This window comes from Melanostigma gelatinosum, assembly GCF_949748355.1.
Source record: "Melanostigma gelatinosum genome assembly, chromosome: 11".
Taxonomy (NCBI): Eukaryota; Metazoa; Chordata; class Actinopteri; order Perciformes; family Zoarcidae; genus Melanostigma; species Melanostigma gelatinosum.
Window position 1 is genome coordinate 2,344,535 of NC_136644.1, and position 14,370 is coordinate 2,358,904.

The 14,370-nt window shown below is 41.3% G+C and overlaps 2 protein-coding genes across 2 annotated transcripts; both read left to right on the top strand.

The window, feature by feature from the left end:
- Positions 1–1,545: 1,545 nt before the first annotated feature.
- On the top strand, positions 1,546–5,071 carry cenpk (centromere protein K). The gene is made up of 10 exons (XM_079278295.1): positions 1,546–1,610; positions 1,841–1,942; positions 2,102–2,158; positions 2,837–2,900; positions 3,189–3,235; positions 3,330–3,412; positions 3,544–3,642; positions 3,962–4,097; positions 4,179–4,232; positions 4,508–5,071. The coding sequence occupies exons 1-10, from the start codon at positions 1,608–1,610 to the stop codon at positions 4,661–4,663; spliced, it is 801 nt and encodes a 266-aa protein (XP_079134421.1). The 5' UTR covers positions 1,546–1,607; the 3' UTR covers positions 4,664–5,071.
- A 195-nt stretch (positions 5,072–5,266) lies between these two features.
- On the top strand, positions 5,267–12,065 carry LOC306784353 (stromal membrane-associated protein 1-like). Its single transcript, XM_079278285.1, has 10 exons — positions 5,267–5,523; positions 5,967–6,100; positions 6,885–6,970; positions 7,089–7,164; positions 7,284–7,346; positions 7,448–7,523; positions 8,941–9,071; positions 9,675–9,882; positions 10,571–10,908; positions 11,406–12,065. The coding sequence occupies exons 1-10, from the start codon at positions 5,406–5,408 to the stop codon at positions 11,538–11,540; spliced, it is 1,365 nt and encodes a 454-aa protein (XP_079134411.1). The 5' UTR covers positions 5,267–5,405; the 3' UTR covers positions 11,541–12,065.
- The last annotated feature ends 2,305 nt before the right edge of the window (positions 12,066–14,370 follow it).

Sequence of the window (14,370 nt, forward strand, 5' to 3'; positions counted from 1 at the left end):
CGAGGAGACAGAAAAGCAGAGACACCTGCTGGTGTTCACAGGACAGTGTCCACTGAGCAGTTAACCAGCCATGGTGTGTGTGTGTGTGTGTGTGTGCGTGTGTGTGTGTGTGTGTGTGAGAGTGTGTGTGTGTGTGTGTGTTAAAAGTATATCTAAATAAAATGTGTATTTACATAAAAATAAATACTGCAAGGTAATACTGATTTTCCTCTCTCTCTCTCTCTCTCTCTCTCTCTCTCTAAAAATAAAAGTTAAACCTGTTATAAATAGGTTATAGATTGTGCAAGATTTACTACATAATAATTAGAGGAAATGTAATGTATACGTGGTTAACACATTAGAATGAAAGAAAAACAAATCACTGCAATGTGATAAGATGAGATATTTTGCAATTGAATGGGAATGATGGAGATAAGAAGGCATCTAAATCAATCGAAATGGTAAAGTCTGTGTTTCCCAAAGCAAATTAAAATGAATTGAATTTTGTTTTGATCTGAAAATCTGTTACATTCTTGGTAATTGAGTTTGATTTGGGGAAGAACTTGCTTCTTGATGCAGGCTTATTATCAGTATTAATATCATATTAGACTTATTCGAGAGCCATGTACCATGTTCAGGATAATAATAGTGCTCTGTTGTCAGTTTCTGTCTTACTGTACAATACTGGGCTACTGACCAACACATTTGGACACATAGAGACACCAACTGGACCTGCACCGGACCCTGACAAGCTCCCTGTACTGAACACACACTGTTTTACAGGTTGAGTGTAATTAAATGGGGGGAAAAGCAGCATAGTTGTATTAAATTCTAGCCTGTGTAACCTAATATTAAGCAGTGGTGGAAAAGGACCGACTGAGTTTTGATATTTTAATCAGCCAGAGGTAGAAGTACAAGTCGTCTGGCATTTTAAACCTTTCTTAAGTGAACCTGCAGAAGTATTATCTTCAGAATGTAACTAAAGTATATAAAGTAAAATACTAAATGGCCCCTTTGTGTTACAATGTTGAAGTATTATTACTAATGCATCAACTAAATGAGAATACGCTTTTGTATGAAAACTAGCTGTCACATTATTGTAAAGGCAGTGTAGTAAAAAGAGCAATGTATCCTCCTCTGAAATGTCAGTTGAAGTAGAGTAGCTTTAAAAGAAAATACTCAAGTAAAGCACCAGTACCTCAAGGTTATACTTAAGTAGGTTACAGTTGGTTTGAATATTTATTTAACTTTTATTATTTAAGCCACCTAGAATTAGCCTACTTTGCTTTGGCTTTGTTTTTTCTGTCGAAGAGAGAAAACAATAAACCCCTCAGTGCTGAAGAACTGTGTTAATTGTTGCGGGGTTTCTGCGTTATGCTTCCAGCAGTCACAGATTAATCATCAGAAGCAACCGTTTTCTTCTCACTTACCCGTTTTCCCTGGAAAAAAATAGTCTAATCTGCATATCTGCGGGTCGCAGTTCTGAACATGCGCAGTCCAGCGCAGCGTCGACGCTCCTCAGCACTCCGCTCTGTCGCAGACCCTACGTCATCAGTATTGGCGGTATTTTGAAAAAGGAGCGTCTGTTGTTGTTGGTTTCCGTGTTGTGGAGAAAAAAATCGCTAATTATGGTAAGACTGGATTTCCTCTGACTAATTCGTGTAGCTGAAATATGTACACAGCGATGTAAAGCGAGACGTGTTCACATTAGTTGCCGAGAACATCGGTCCTGTTAATGTGAACGAGCACGAATCCTCACCCGTGAACTGGGGCAAATGTGTCCGTGCTGTGCTAAGTATTCATAAACATATCCAAATGCAAATCGACACTGTTTGTTGCATTTTATTATTGCCGTGTTCAGGCTGAGGTGAAGCTCGGCGGCCAGGCAGCAGCGGAGCTGTCCGAGGCCGCTCAGCGTGAGCTGATGGACCAGTGCGAGGAGCAGTTCGCTCAGCTGGAAAAGGTAAAGTGATGTTTAGCCAGGCTGGCCTCTCCAACCAGCCACTGGATGTGCAGAGAAGGTTCAAACTGTAGACTGTGTGTGTGTGTGTGTGTGTGTGTGTGTGTGTGTGTGTGTGTGTGTGTGTGTGTGTGTGTGTGTGTGTGTCCCTTTGTGTTGCAGCTTCAGAATGAGATTATTCTGTGTGAACCAGAGTCCTGTGAGAATCCTCGGGAGCAGGTGAGATTGTACATGTTTATTGCTGTACTCTGTTTATACATCATCTTTTCTCAATGTTACTGATGACAACATGGAAAACACTGACGTTGGTGTTGCTTTAAATTACTTATAACATCTTCAAAACTTCATATTCATACAGCCCTTTGTTGTACGCATAACGTACATCAAAGGTCTTCACAGAGGCGATCAAAGTAGCCTGTTGACGAATCAACAATCAATGAGGCAACGCAATGATGGAGCACAGGGAAGGGCAGACGACAGAAGTTCTTCATGTAACTTTAAACGCTCTTTGGTTTAACGGAAACTCAATTTAGACAAATGAGAGAGCTGTCAAAGAGGCTGCTTCTCAACGGTGCCCCAGATGGAAATAACAAGCCATAAGTATGTTATAAATGTTTACGAATAATTTAGCATTTTAAAGTTGGTTAAAATCCTCGTGTTTTTTTTGCATCACATATCCCTAAAGGTATGACATCATAGAAAAACAAGATGATATATCCATTCGAGAGCTTTACACTGAACCATTGTTTAGTTTGAATTTATCGTGTCATATTTTACTGAATATTGTCGGCTTATTTGTTTTACATTCATTAGGTGTGATATTGGTGAACGTAAATAACTTAAGAACTAATTAATAGCCTTCATTAATGTGTTTAATGTGTGAATATCTTTCATCAGGCAGTAAATCGACTGATGGCAACAGAAGCTGAACTGAAGCAGTGGCTGACCATGGAGCCAGAATGTACGTCCTCTATTCACACTGAAGCTGTAACAGAAATGAAATATAAGTGTTTACAACTGAAATATCTGAAATCAGCACCAAAGTCGTGTTTAAACTGGTTTGAAATCGACAAACATTTCTCTTAAAATCAAGATTTCTTCTCAGACTTTGTAACTTTATTTAAATTGTGATTCCAGGCTTTCTCATGAATTTAAATAGTTATACCTGCTGTACGTATCTAATGTTTGCAATGTTATCATTTTAGAAATGTATTCATAGTAATTGTTTATCTGTTTTTGCTCTATCCAGTGCTGATATCAAATTCAGAAGTTTTACTTCAGGCTGGAAAAGAGGAGGTATGTCTGTGTGTGAAATGTAACATTGAAGAATGTTTCTTATTTAAATTCCGTTCTAGTGATGCGATCCGTTTCCCCACCTTGTTTTCCACAGATGCTCAAGCTGTGCTCTGAACTTGAGATGGTTGTTGCTTGCCATGAAGCAAAGAGAGACAAACTAAGAGAAACTAAAGAGCTGTGCGTACATCTTTTAGTTGTAGTGCAGACTTACAGTCTTTTCTCAGAGCACAGACATGTTCCTCAGACGTGAATGGAAGATTTGTATTTGTTTTGCTCAGTGTATTGTTCTGAAAGTCGATGTATTCTAGTGAACAGAAGTGGCTGGAGGAGAAGAAACAGGTGCTGATAGCCGCCAATGACCATGCTGAACGACTTCAAACGGAGAAGGGGAAATTATCCGAGCAAAGGTGAGCGTCGTGGCGGTCACACTGAACCAGGAGTTCAAGCTCTGAGGTGTATCGCCACTGGAGGGCAGCAAAACACATTTTCTTTATTAAAGAAGGGACAATGCACATTTACTAACACACACACACACACACACACACACACACACACACACTTGAGTCCATCATGTAAATGTGCCAGATTTAAGAACACAGACTCATTGTCACAGCCTGGTATGAAACATACAAGAGCACTGAAGCACACACAAGTTTAACTTTGAGAACTGTATGTATGAACTCCAATCGGTGTGCGTGTGTTTGTGTTGACATGTGCATTCCGCAGTATACTGCAGGACACCAAGGCGAAAATCCAGAAAATGAAGGTCTACCAGGAGAGGTTGATGGAGTCTCTGGGCGACGTACTGGAGAAGCACGTTCCTCTCCCGCAGAATGAATCTGCTACCAAGAGGAAGAAGAAGGTGCAGCGGCCTGTTCTGTGTTAACACGCCAACCCCGTGCTGTTACGACACCAGATAACCATCTTTCGTTTGTATTTTCAGAACATTACCCAGGAGTTAGACGAAGACTTGATTTCACTTAATGAAATTCTTGAGGTGGGTTTTGATGCTCTACACATAATCAGCTTTGATGTCTAATTATGTTTCCTTGCTTAAAGAGAAAGGAGTCAGTTTCAAATATGATAATACAGGTTTATACAGAGGTACTTTTGTCTCGTCATCTCTTCCCTTGTGTCTCTTTCCAGTGTGTATTGTCAAATAGAGAAAGAAATCAAAAACTATTGAACTCTCTCTTTGTAAATGCCTGCTTGCATACTTTATAGGTTCGTATCACCCTTACTTAACATCGATCTCCCTCCGTACCCCCACAGCTCCTCATGAACAAGGTCCTGAATACACCACACGACCCCTACGTGACAGTGGACGGCACCTTCTGGCCCCCGTACACAGAGATGCTGCTCCGCTACGGCATTGCAGTGAGGCACCAGGAGAACAACTTCAAGATCCGCCTGGAAACCTTCTGTTAAGGCAGCGGTGCATCAGGCATCTGCAGCAGCACTTATCTGCTAGTGTTGATAATTTGAGTCTGATTGTATGGTGCCGTCATTATGTATATTTACGTGAGCTCATATGAAGACTAACTGCTGGGAAAGATATGAGGTTAGCCATATGATGAAGTTTGATTGTTAAATTAGGTTTCACGAGTATTTTTTAACCATGAGTCCTTTTAAACATCTGAGAACACCTACATTAAAGTCTCAATTTCGTGTAAACTCATATCATTAGTGTTGATATTTTCTCTTCAGTACACATTTCCTTTGATCCTAATTCATAGCTGTTTTTAATGGCACGATGTACTCATCAATGAGAAATGTAGGTGTATTTATGACAAATTTGTGTATATATTTTCATGTTCAATAAACTTGTGAACTGCAGATGTTGAGTTTTGTTAAGATCATTGATTGTCTTCTCACTGTTGATGGAGGCAACCAGTAGCCATCTTTCCAGTCCAAATTATAATGGCATTCATTCATTTTGATGAAAATGCAAAACTTATTTCGTCAGAACTGTCGTCCAATCAGATGCATCCGCCGCGTCAGCTTTAGCGCTCCTGTGGGCGGAGACGGGATTCCGGTTCCGGGTGTTTTCACATCTCGCTCTGAGGCGCTCGTCGCTCTGATTATGGTCTTTTATGAGAAACTTAACTCGATTCACGACTGATTAAAGGAGTTATTTTTTTATTAAAGGAGTCCAACTAAAGCCGTACTTATGGCGACCCGCTCGGAGAGAGAGAAGTCCCAGAAACTCAACGAGCAGCACCAGGCCATCCTGTCCAAAATGCTGAGAGAGGAAGACAACAAGTACTGCGCCGACTGCGAGGCTAAAGGTACGACAGTCACACTATCGACTTTAAAAAATTTTTTTACTTCACATAGTCAACGTTTTCACTCCGAATCCGTCGCTCGCGCGCTCTTAACTATGTAGCATCTGGGTTGGTTAGCTTAGCTGAGCTAACTCGCTAGTGGGTAACTGGCTCAAGCTAGTCAGCTGACATCCCCTGAAGCTAAACTAAGTGGCTAACTAGCAAGCTAACTTCTCTAAAGCTACATGAGCAACACCTCTCTATTAACGCCGCCTGCAGCTCTTCTGTCGGGTTTTACAAGTGTCTCCACAGGAACTTGACTCTTGTTTTCATGTTGGGTCATTGGTAAAGAATGCAGAGCTTGCTTTTGGCACTTAAAGTCACTACAAGATCTTGCATGTTTATGTTTATCTTCATATCGCTCCATAATCAAATCACAATCCTTTTTTTGTTGTTGTGTGTATCAGGTCCACGATGGGCATCCTGGAATCTGGGAGTATTCATGTGCATCCGGTGTGCTGGCATCCACAGGAACCTGGGAGTGCACATATCCAGAGTCAAATCAGTCAACCTGGACCAATGGACTTCAGAACAAATGCAGGTATTGTTTTGTTCTCTATGGACTTTGGTTCAATTACAGAAGACTATGCTTTTTATTTCCCCGACTACTAAATCAGTTTAAATCGTTTTGCGAGACATTATTGCAAAATCTTTGTTGCATGGGACTTATTATTAAGGAGATTGATTTCAGCATCCTTCTACTTGTGCATATCTGTCCTCTATTGACAACCCGCCTTTCCTCTTCCAATCCTCAGACCTGTGACAGGACTGCACATTTATTATAAAGGGGGTACTCTCAACAAATTAGCACTGCGCCTCAGTAAACTTGGTAGATGGTGAGAGATCTTAACTTTTAGTCCCTAACGTGAGTCAAGCTTCAAACATACCAGATCCTAAAACTCCCATAGTGTAAACTGATGGGGTCTGTCACTACGCTGATCAGAAGATTACCGATAGCATGAGCATACAAGTTATAAGTATGACTAGGACACACTCCAACATATTCTACTCGGCACTTTTTAATACTTTGTAATGCCTGAAAAGTTTGATAAATATGTGTCTTACATGAGTTGTGGTCTAAGGTATTTAAATCTGAGTTTTCCCACCAGCCTTCCTCTCAGCCTGCCTGGCATACGACCATCTGTCAACCTCCACGCCCCTAGTTTATATCACAAGCATCAGAGAACACATTATACTCTCCTTGATGAGCAAACTAATCATCATGCGCAAATTGAATTGTGTACCCCTGAAGTATTTAAACATGCATATATGAACAGCCTCTGATTTCTATAAACCTCTCTGTCCTTCCCGTTATTGTTTTTTAGAGTATACAGGATATGGGTAACACCAATGGCAGGCGGCTTTATGAGGCAAACCTTCCAGAAAGCTTCAGAAGACCTCAAACAGACCAGTATCCTTCACTATCCGCAGGCACACTTAAGAGAACTTCAAAGTGCCGCACTGTATCTCCTGAAGCTGTTCCTGTTTCACTCGTTTGTTGCCCCTTTTTCTCTTAACTCTGACCTAAGAGCTGTGGAATTCTTCATCAGGGATAAATATGAGAAGAAGAAATACTACAGCAAGAATGTGACCAATGGCAGCAGTGTATGTATCCAGTGTTTTTACTACTAAATATAAATATTGTACATGCTTTTAAAAGTAGTGTACACACTTTTACACTTTTATTCAGTTTCTTCAGTTTCTTTTGTTTGTTTGTCTTTTAGCCAAAAGACGGTAAGAAAGAGAGGGAGCCAGACAGAGGCAGCAAGGTGTCGTCCTACAGCAAGGTAAGTGTCTCACACAGTAGATCTGTTGTATGAACTCAGCATTAGTTTTCCTTATTTTTAAAATTTTATTTTAACTATCTTTTTCTTCTTCTTTTTTTTAGAGTGACGAGTCCAGGCCAGCTCCCAAAGTCAGCCCCGCGAAGACTTCAGAACCCTCTGTGAACCTCCTCGGCCTTGGTGAGGATCTCGGTGTCTTATGAATGTGCTGCCTGAGATATTTATGGAATCCGACTCAATAAGTTTTCAGCTTGTAATTGTTTGAGCGGATGACGATAAACTCATTGAGCCGGGAGTTTGGAGGTTTCATGGGCTAACGGTGCTGTGTAATTTCAGATTTGTATTTACTTTGACTGTATGTGTGATGAGTTGCCTGTAACTCTTTCTTGGTGTAGCATGCTGTGGCATGATATGGCTGTGATTGTATACCTTTTCAATGAAGGGGAGAACTCCACTGAGACTTGGTAGTCCTGTGAGGCGGAGGGCCAAACCATGGCTGCCTCCGTCTGTAGCTTGTGTTGTCGTCACTGTAAACTTGTCGGCTCAATGTGTAATAATCAAGCAGTGAGCTTGAGCGTGATGTCAAAAGACACCGTGTTCCCCTTTCAGTTGGTTCCCTGTGTAACACATCAGTTACTGTGACTGTACATTCCTGTTACTCTCATCTGACGAGAGGCAGACAAACCATTCTGATCCGCTATCTTGTCTTATCGGTACGAGAACTTTAATGAAGTCTGTTGTTCCTTTAAGTTGCTGTTGAGCCAGTGAACCACTGCAGGTTTGTTTTTGTGAGTTTGTCAGAGGAAGAGTTAAAGCTGCTGACTCAGTCACCGTGTATGCGACTGACTTGTAACTTCTTGTTTTTTACATTTATGTTTAGACCTTTTTTCTTTGGAGGACCAGTCTTAAACATTATATGGGATAAAATGGCGACAGTTTGCCACATCATGAATGGAGGCAACACCTTCTCTCAGTGGCTCACAGCATATTTATGACAACCGTATGGAAGCATGTTGCTCCTGGGTGGATTGCTGGCTCACTTGCAGCAGGTCTTCCAGTGTATAAGTAGCCGTTTTGTGGATATTTCTGCATTGATGTATAGAAAATGAGTTGTTCCTCGTGGTCAAATGGCGAGCTAGAACAACAGGTTATTGTTTGTCTATTGATTTGTGTACTCTGAATATGCGTGTTTCACTTCATTACAGTGATTTAATTTACAGTTTAAAGTAAGAGGACATATTTATGCTACTGAGGAGCTTTGCACTGTTTGGCTGTTTTGTCATCGATGCGCTAATGAGGGCAAATTGATAAATGTTCGACTGTAATAACCATTATGCTTCCTGTGAAAGCTGTTCTGCAGCTGTGGGAGGTGTTTGCAGTCAAACGAGTAGAAAGATGACGCGTGTTCTCACATTAGCAAACATAAGCTCTGTTTGTTTTACACACCTTTTACAGCAATTACAATTCATAAATTATTGTGAAGTGAATTCAGGTAGAATGTCAGTGGGGAGTGGTTAGTGAGTTGTGTTGTGTCAAAATAACCCAGCACCTGTTTTCTCTACCTGTAAAACCAGTTCTTTAAACCTCTCTGTCACAGATGTACCGGCAGCCGCGTCGGCTAACAATGGAAGCTCGAGCACAAACCAGAACAACAATGACCTGGATATATTCGGCCCGATGGTATCCAACCCCCTCCCTTCAGCTTCATCTGCAGCTCAGTTTTCTCAGGTAAAATCCAGCAAGAATTCCCCCGTCGATTAGATTTAGTACTAATCTCTGAATGATGCTCAGGAGGGCTTCACAGTAATGGTTGTCTAGTTGTACAACTGAAATTAAGTGTGCAGTAGAAAATAAAAAGTCAAATGATAACTACCAGCGTCAATAGCCCACAGGACAGAAACGGTGTGTGTGTGTGTGTGTGTGTGTGTGTGTGTGTGGCGATATCACTTTGTTATTGCTGTGTCACAGTACAAGTAGTACTGGTAAAGCGACTTGTTGTTGTGTCTGGGGGATTTGATTACCCTGTTGGCTGTTGAAGCTACTAACAGTCGACTAACGATATGGGGATTATCATGCAGGACGGTATATTTACTCCATTTATACATGAAGAAGAACACGGAAGCCATTCTGTCTAATAGCTGATGGCCGTATGGCAACGAGGTCGTAAACGTCAATTAAATGTAATTTGATTTAATGGTGGAACCTTTATTGGTAACTTGTTGATTCATCTGAAACATGTTCTCTCTGGACAGGTGTCCTATTGAGCCACTGATGTTTTAAACTCAAGTCACTGTTATTCGATACCGTCATCCAAAACATTTCCTCTGTCAGGTGAGCTCCAGTAACGCAGCCGGCACTCCGACACAAGCTCGAGCAGCAGGAGGCGGAGCCGGCTCGGGCTCGGTGCAGGGAGACCTGGACTTGTTCAGTGACACCAGCAGCGCCACGAAGACTGAAGACACGGCCAAGAAGCCGCTGTCCAAGGACTCCATCTTGTCCCTGTATGGAACCAACAGCATGTCCCAACAGGCCCCCGCTGGTGAGGAAATATACACAAGAAATAATGTGAACTACAACCCAAGTCATTTTCTTTTATTGTGACGTCATTGGCATTACGTTTCTTGATACCTAAAGCGTTGTATACGTTTCCTGCAAAACCCTGTAATCATTAAACGGAAGACGTTTGCCTGAAGTTGGCCTACTTTTTTTTAAATTTAAATCCGGAAATGTTTGCCTCAAATAATAAGCAAGATATTTAATTCCAGCTTTTGGTACTTTACTCTGCCAACCCCCCATAAACCTGCCAAGAAATAAAGATGTTTCCTATAACTTCAGACTTATCCTGTTGTAATAGGAAAATAAAAAGGGGATCCAGTTGTCGCTCATAGTTCCCAAACATGGGGCTGCAGGTGTCTTGATTTAGTCCTCGGGGAGGCCCACCGTGCCAGACTTTGAAAGCCCCTGGGCTAGATCAGCATTACCTTGGTTTTCCTCACCACGGTAACGGAATCCATAAGGAGCGAGTGCATGCATGCTTGTATGTCCCAACACAGTCCCACAGACCTGCCGAAGCCTCCCGTCCTGATTAACAGGCTCCTTAGACAAACACACAGCCAAATATATAACTAGTTTTGGAAAACACCCCACTTATCACAGTACAGGCTTGAAAGACGTATCTGTATGCGTAACTTCTTCCCTCTGTTTCGCATGTCTTCTTTCCTCCTCAGCTGGCATGTTCATGGGCCCCTCCCAGATGCAGTTTCCTGTCCAGGCCGCTGGTGGTTATCATACTTTCCCTGGCATGGGCACGGCCATGCCGCCTACAACCGTCATGGGTGCCATGATGGCTCAGAGCGGAGCAGCCATGATGGGGCCCAGTCCGGGCATGATGGTTGGGATGACGATGCCTAATGGCTTCATGGGGAATGCACCAGCCACCGGTGTGATGGGCATGGCACCGAGGATGATGGGACCACCGGGTGGTGCGTTGCCTGCAGGCATGGTGCCTGCTCAGGGCATGTACGCCATCCAGCCTGGCCAGCAGGCTCAGTGGAACATGGGTCAGGTATGGAGAGCCCTGAAGCTATGTTAATCATAATCACAATTGTTTTGGTGAATACTGAGATCACAATTTTTTTAAATAAATTGCAGAGCCTTATGTTCAAATGTGTCTGTCAGGTGTGGTTAGTTTTACACGTGACCACACCCAGCTGTGATGATGCATTGCACATAGTGCACAGTGCATTGTGAAGGTACTACACAGGATGTGGACAGAGCATCCAGTGGAGCAGCAATGATTGATGCCTGACCTCTAGAGGTCAGAAAGGAGACACCAAAGCAGCCAGTAAGAAGTCTAGTGAAGAGGTTGTGCAGGAGGAGCTTTGATTTAAGTTCAACTTTGACTGCTATTTTTTTTTAGAAGCATGCTTTTTCCTCATGTCTCAACCCGACAACAGAGATCAGACTAGTTTCAGGACATAGTTGGGTTCAGAATCATAATATTACAGGTTTCAATCCATGATGTTGTGCCCTAGTGTTGACATTGGTCTCTAACTCCCTCAGGTGAATCAGCAGATGTCGGGGTTGACTCTGAACGGTGCAGGTGGCCAGATGGCCTTCGGTCAGCCTCCGTCAGCTATGGGTGGATGGGCCGCCGCAGGATCTGGCCAGACTCTGAGCACACAGCTATGGAAGTGAGCCATCGAGCAGTTTGATGGTTGGGCAGAGTAAGAGTCGAGGTTGCAGAGAGTGCAAAATATATCTTGTGCTGCTTTGCGCCTCCCTATGAACTCATGCCCATTTCCATCGCGGACCAGCCTTCAGAACATAACAATTGTATCTCCTTTTTTTCCTTCTCCCTTTCTCTGTCTCTCTTTCTCTCTATTGTGTGAGTGAATTGGGAGTCGTACAGGATTACAGCCTGGCAGTTTCTGCCTGTCATATGGTTTTTGATCATAACTTTTATTTTCCTTTTTTGGAAAACAATTACAAGGAAATAACAGTCCCAACAAAAATGATATTGACATATCAGAACAGCTGCAGGACCAGTTACACGAGCTTTTATTGTACCACTATTATTATAAGAATATAGAACATTTAAATGCATAGTATTTAACGGGAGAAGATATGACTATCGAGTCTGTCAGTACTGCTCCAAAATGTACAGCGCTGTATAACCTTTTAAAGTACGTGTGGTTCCCCTATCAAATTAAAGTGTTGATAAATGGCTCCGATGTGTCTTCTATGATTCATACTGTATAGAAATATACCTGCAGGAACACGGTCACTTTTATCTGCTATACTTGCCTAAATTCTGATCCAGAATCTCACTTGGTCTCCAAAGACGCAGGTAGGACATGTGAATGGAAACATAAGGCACCTTCAACGGCATCAGCCAGATGTGCTGATCAGCGGGAAGAGGACAAAATGCACCAGAGCCGAACTCCTCGTCCCTGCTGTTGATTCTAAAATACTCGTATGTCAGAAATGTGAGGAAAGTCAGTTTAGTACGTTAAACAAAGTCTAGATGAAGTCATATAGTAAGTCAAAAAAATCATTAAAAAGTCAGTCGTGTTGTAAAGTCATGGATAAACTTATAGTATGTGAAAAAACTCATAGCATGTCGAGAAAAGTATTGTATGTCAAAAAACTTTATAGTATGACGAAAAGCCATAGTACAGTTTGACAAAAAAAAGTAATGGTATCGTATGTTGCATTTAAAAAAAATAAACAATCTATAGTATGTCGAAACAATTCATAGTATACCTTTAAAAAGGCATAGTATAGTAGCACAAAAAAAAGTAATATGATCTATCTGTCATAACGTTATATTTCGGAAAAAGTGACAGTGAAGCACATCGAACAATGATATGGTATACGATGAAAAAAGTCATAGTATAATACAATAATGATGCAGTATTTGTGCATATCGAACTTTGATGATATTTGAAGGAAACAAAACTATTTCATACCGTCAAATGTATTTAACAAATAGAAATACAAAGCATCAAATCCTAAATCATCACTTTCCTAGCTCAAGCTGTAAATTGTTGGCACACACGATTGTTTTCCTTCCACGCGCATCAGCAATCCTAAACTCGATCATTACACAACACGTGGATTGTGATAAGTACATCAGATAACAACCAACCAACAAACTGCTGTTCTGTGCTAAATAACTCGTAGACAACATTCATTAATCTGCTCAACGTCAGTTTAGCGACATATCGTGGTAATGTTTACTTCCTGTATTCCCCAAGCACCGCCCCCTTGACCTCTCACCCTCCCATCCAGGCTCAGCATGTGCAGCGCAGACACGGGGAAACCACGCCCCCTGCTGTCCAAAGTCAATCAAGGCAGGACTGCAGCTGATATGTGGGCTGGGCCTGGTTAAGCATACTTTGTTACATATTGATATGAACAAATGCATTTTACTCTTCACGTTACACAGTTGGCTTTACTGCACCACCTCAATTGTTTTTGTACAAAGTGTATTAATCAATGTGATGGCCTGAACTGTGCCAACATACCATAATATATGATCTGAAGTTTATTTTAAAAAGGTGTCAACTTTGTATTGTATTTGTATTAAAAGCTTTAGGCTCTAGTTTGATCATAGATACATATTTTGATATTCATATTGTTGAGGTGCAGGGCAGACATCAGGGCACTATTAGTGCAAATCCAAGCGATAGGTGAAACATTACATGAGATTAAGTCTAGAGTGGCTTTATTCTGCACTTTTTCCCCAATGGGGCTTGTCAATATATTGTTCATTTTCATCACTTTTTTCTGTATTTTGATGTAAAAAAGATTTTTTTGTTACGACCATCTTTAAAATTATTTTTAAAAAGCTTGTGTTTTGTTCTACCTTGGGTAGAGGTATATGAAAAAACGACAGACTATTTTTAAGGATTTGTGCACCTACCGCCTCTGGTTTCCATCAAACTGACACATTAGCAAATTCTCTACGAATTGCCAAAATATTGAGAAAGTGTAATCTGCTGAATTATGATGTTCATTTTGGAAAGCACCTGCATATATTGAGTTGATTTGAGACTTTAACAAGGTGCAGCAATTGTCTTTTTCTGTGAGTTTGATAAGAAGTGTAATCTTTCTAATACAAGTCTCTTGTTGACCATAACAAACTCATTCTTGTACGTACAGGAAAGCAGCACTTGGTGGCAGTAGCGCTTCATCTTTTAAAAGTAAAGGGAGTTGCCCAGTTCAGTCATAGCCAAAATGAACTAAAGCTCAATATGCTGACTGTTCTTTGCCAATATCTACCTATTGTATCGTCAATGTTTTGTTTCAGTATATTTTGTAGTTGCCCTTATTATGTTTATTCACGTATACATTGAGCTTGTTGTTGAGCTTTCTCCCCTTCCTAACGTTGGTTATGAAGTGCTAAATACAGAGCATCAAGTTTATAATTACTCCTGCCATTTTAAGGCACTTTAGTTATATTTCATCGTGAGGCTTTTGGGCACTTTCACACAAGCTTTCAGAGTTTGGAAAACCAGAGTCA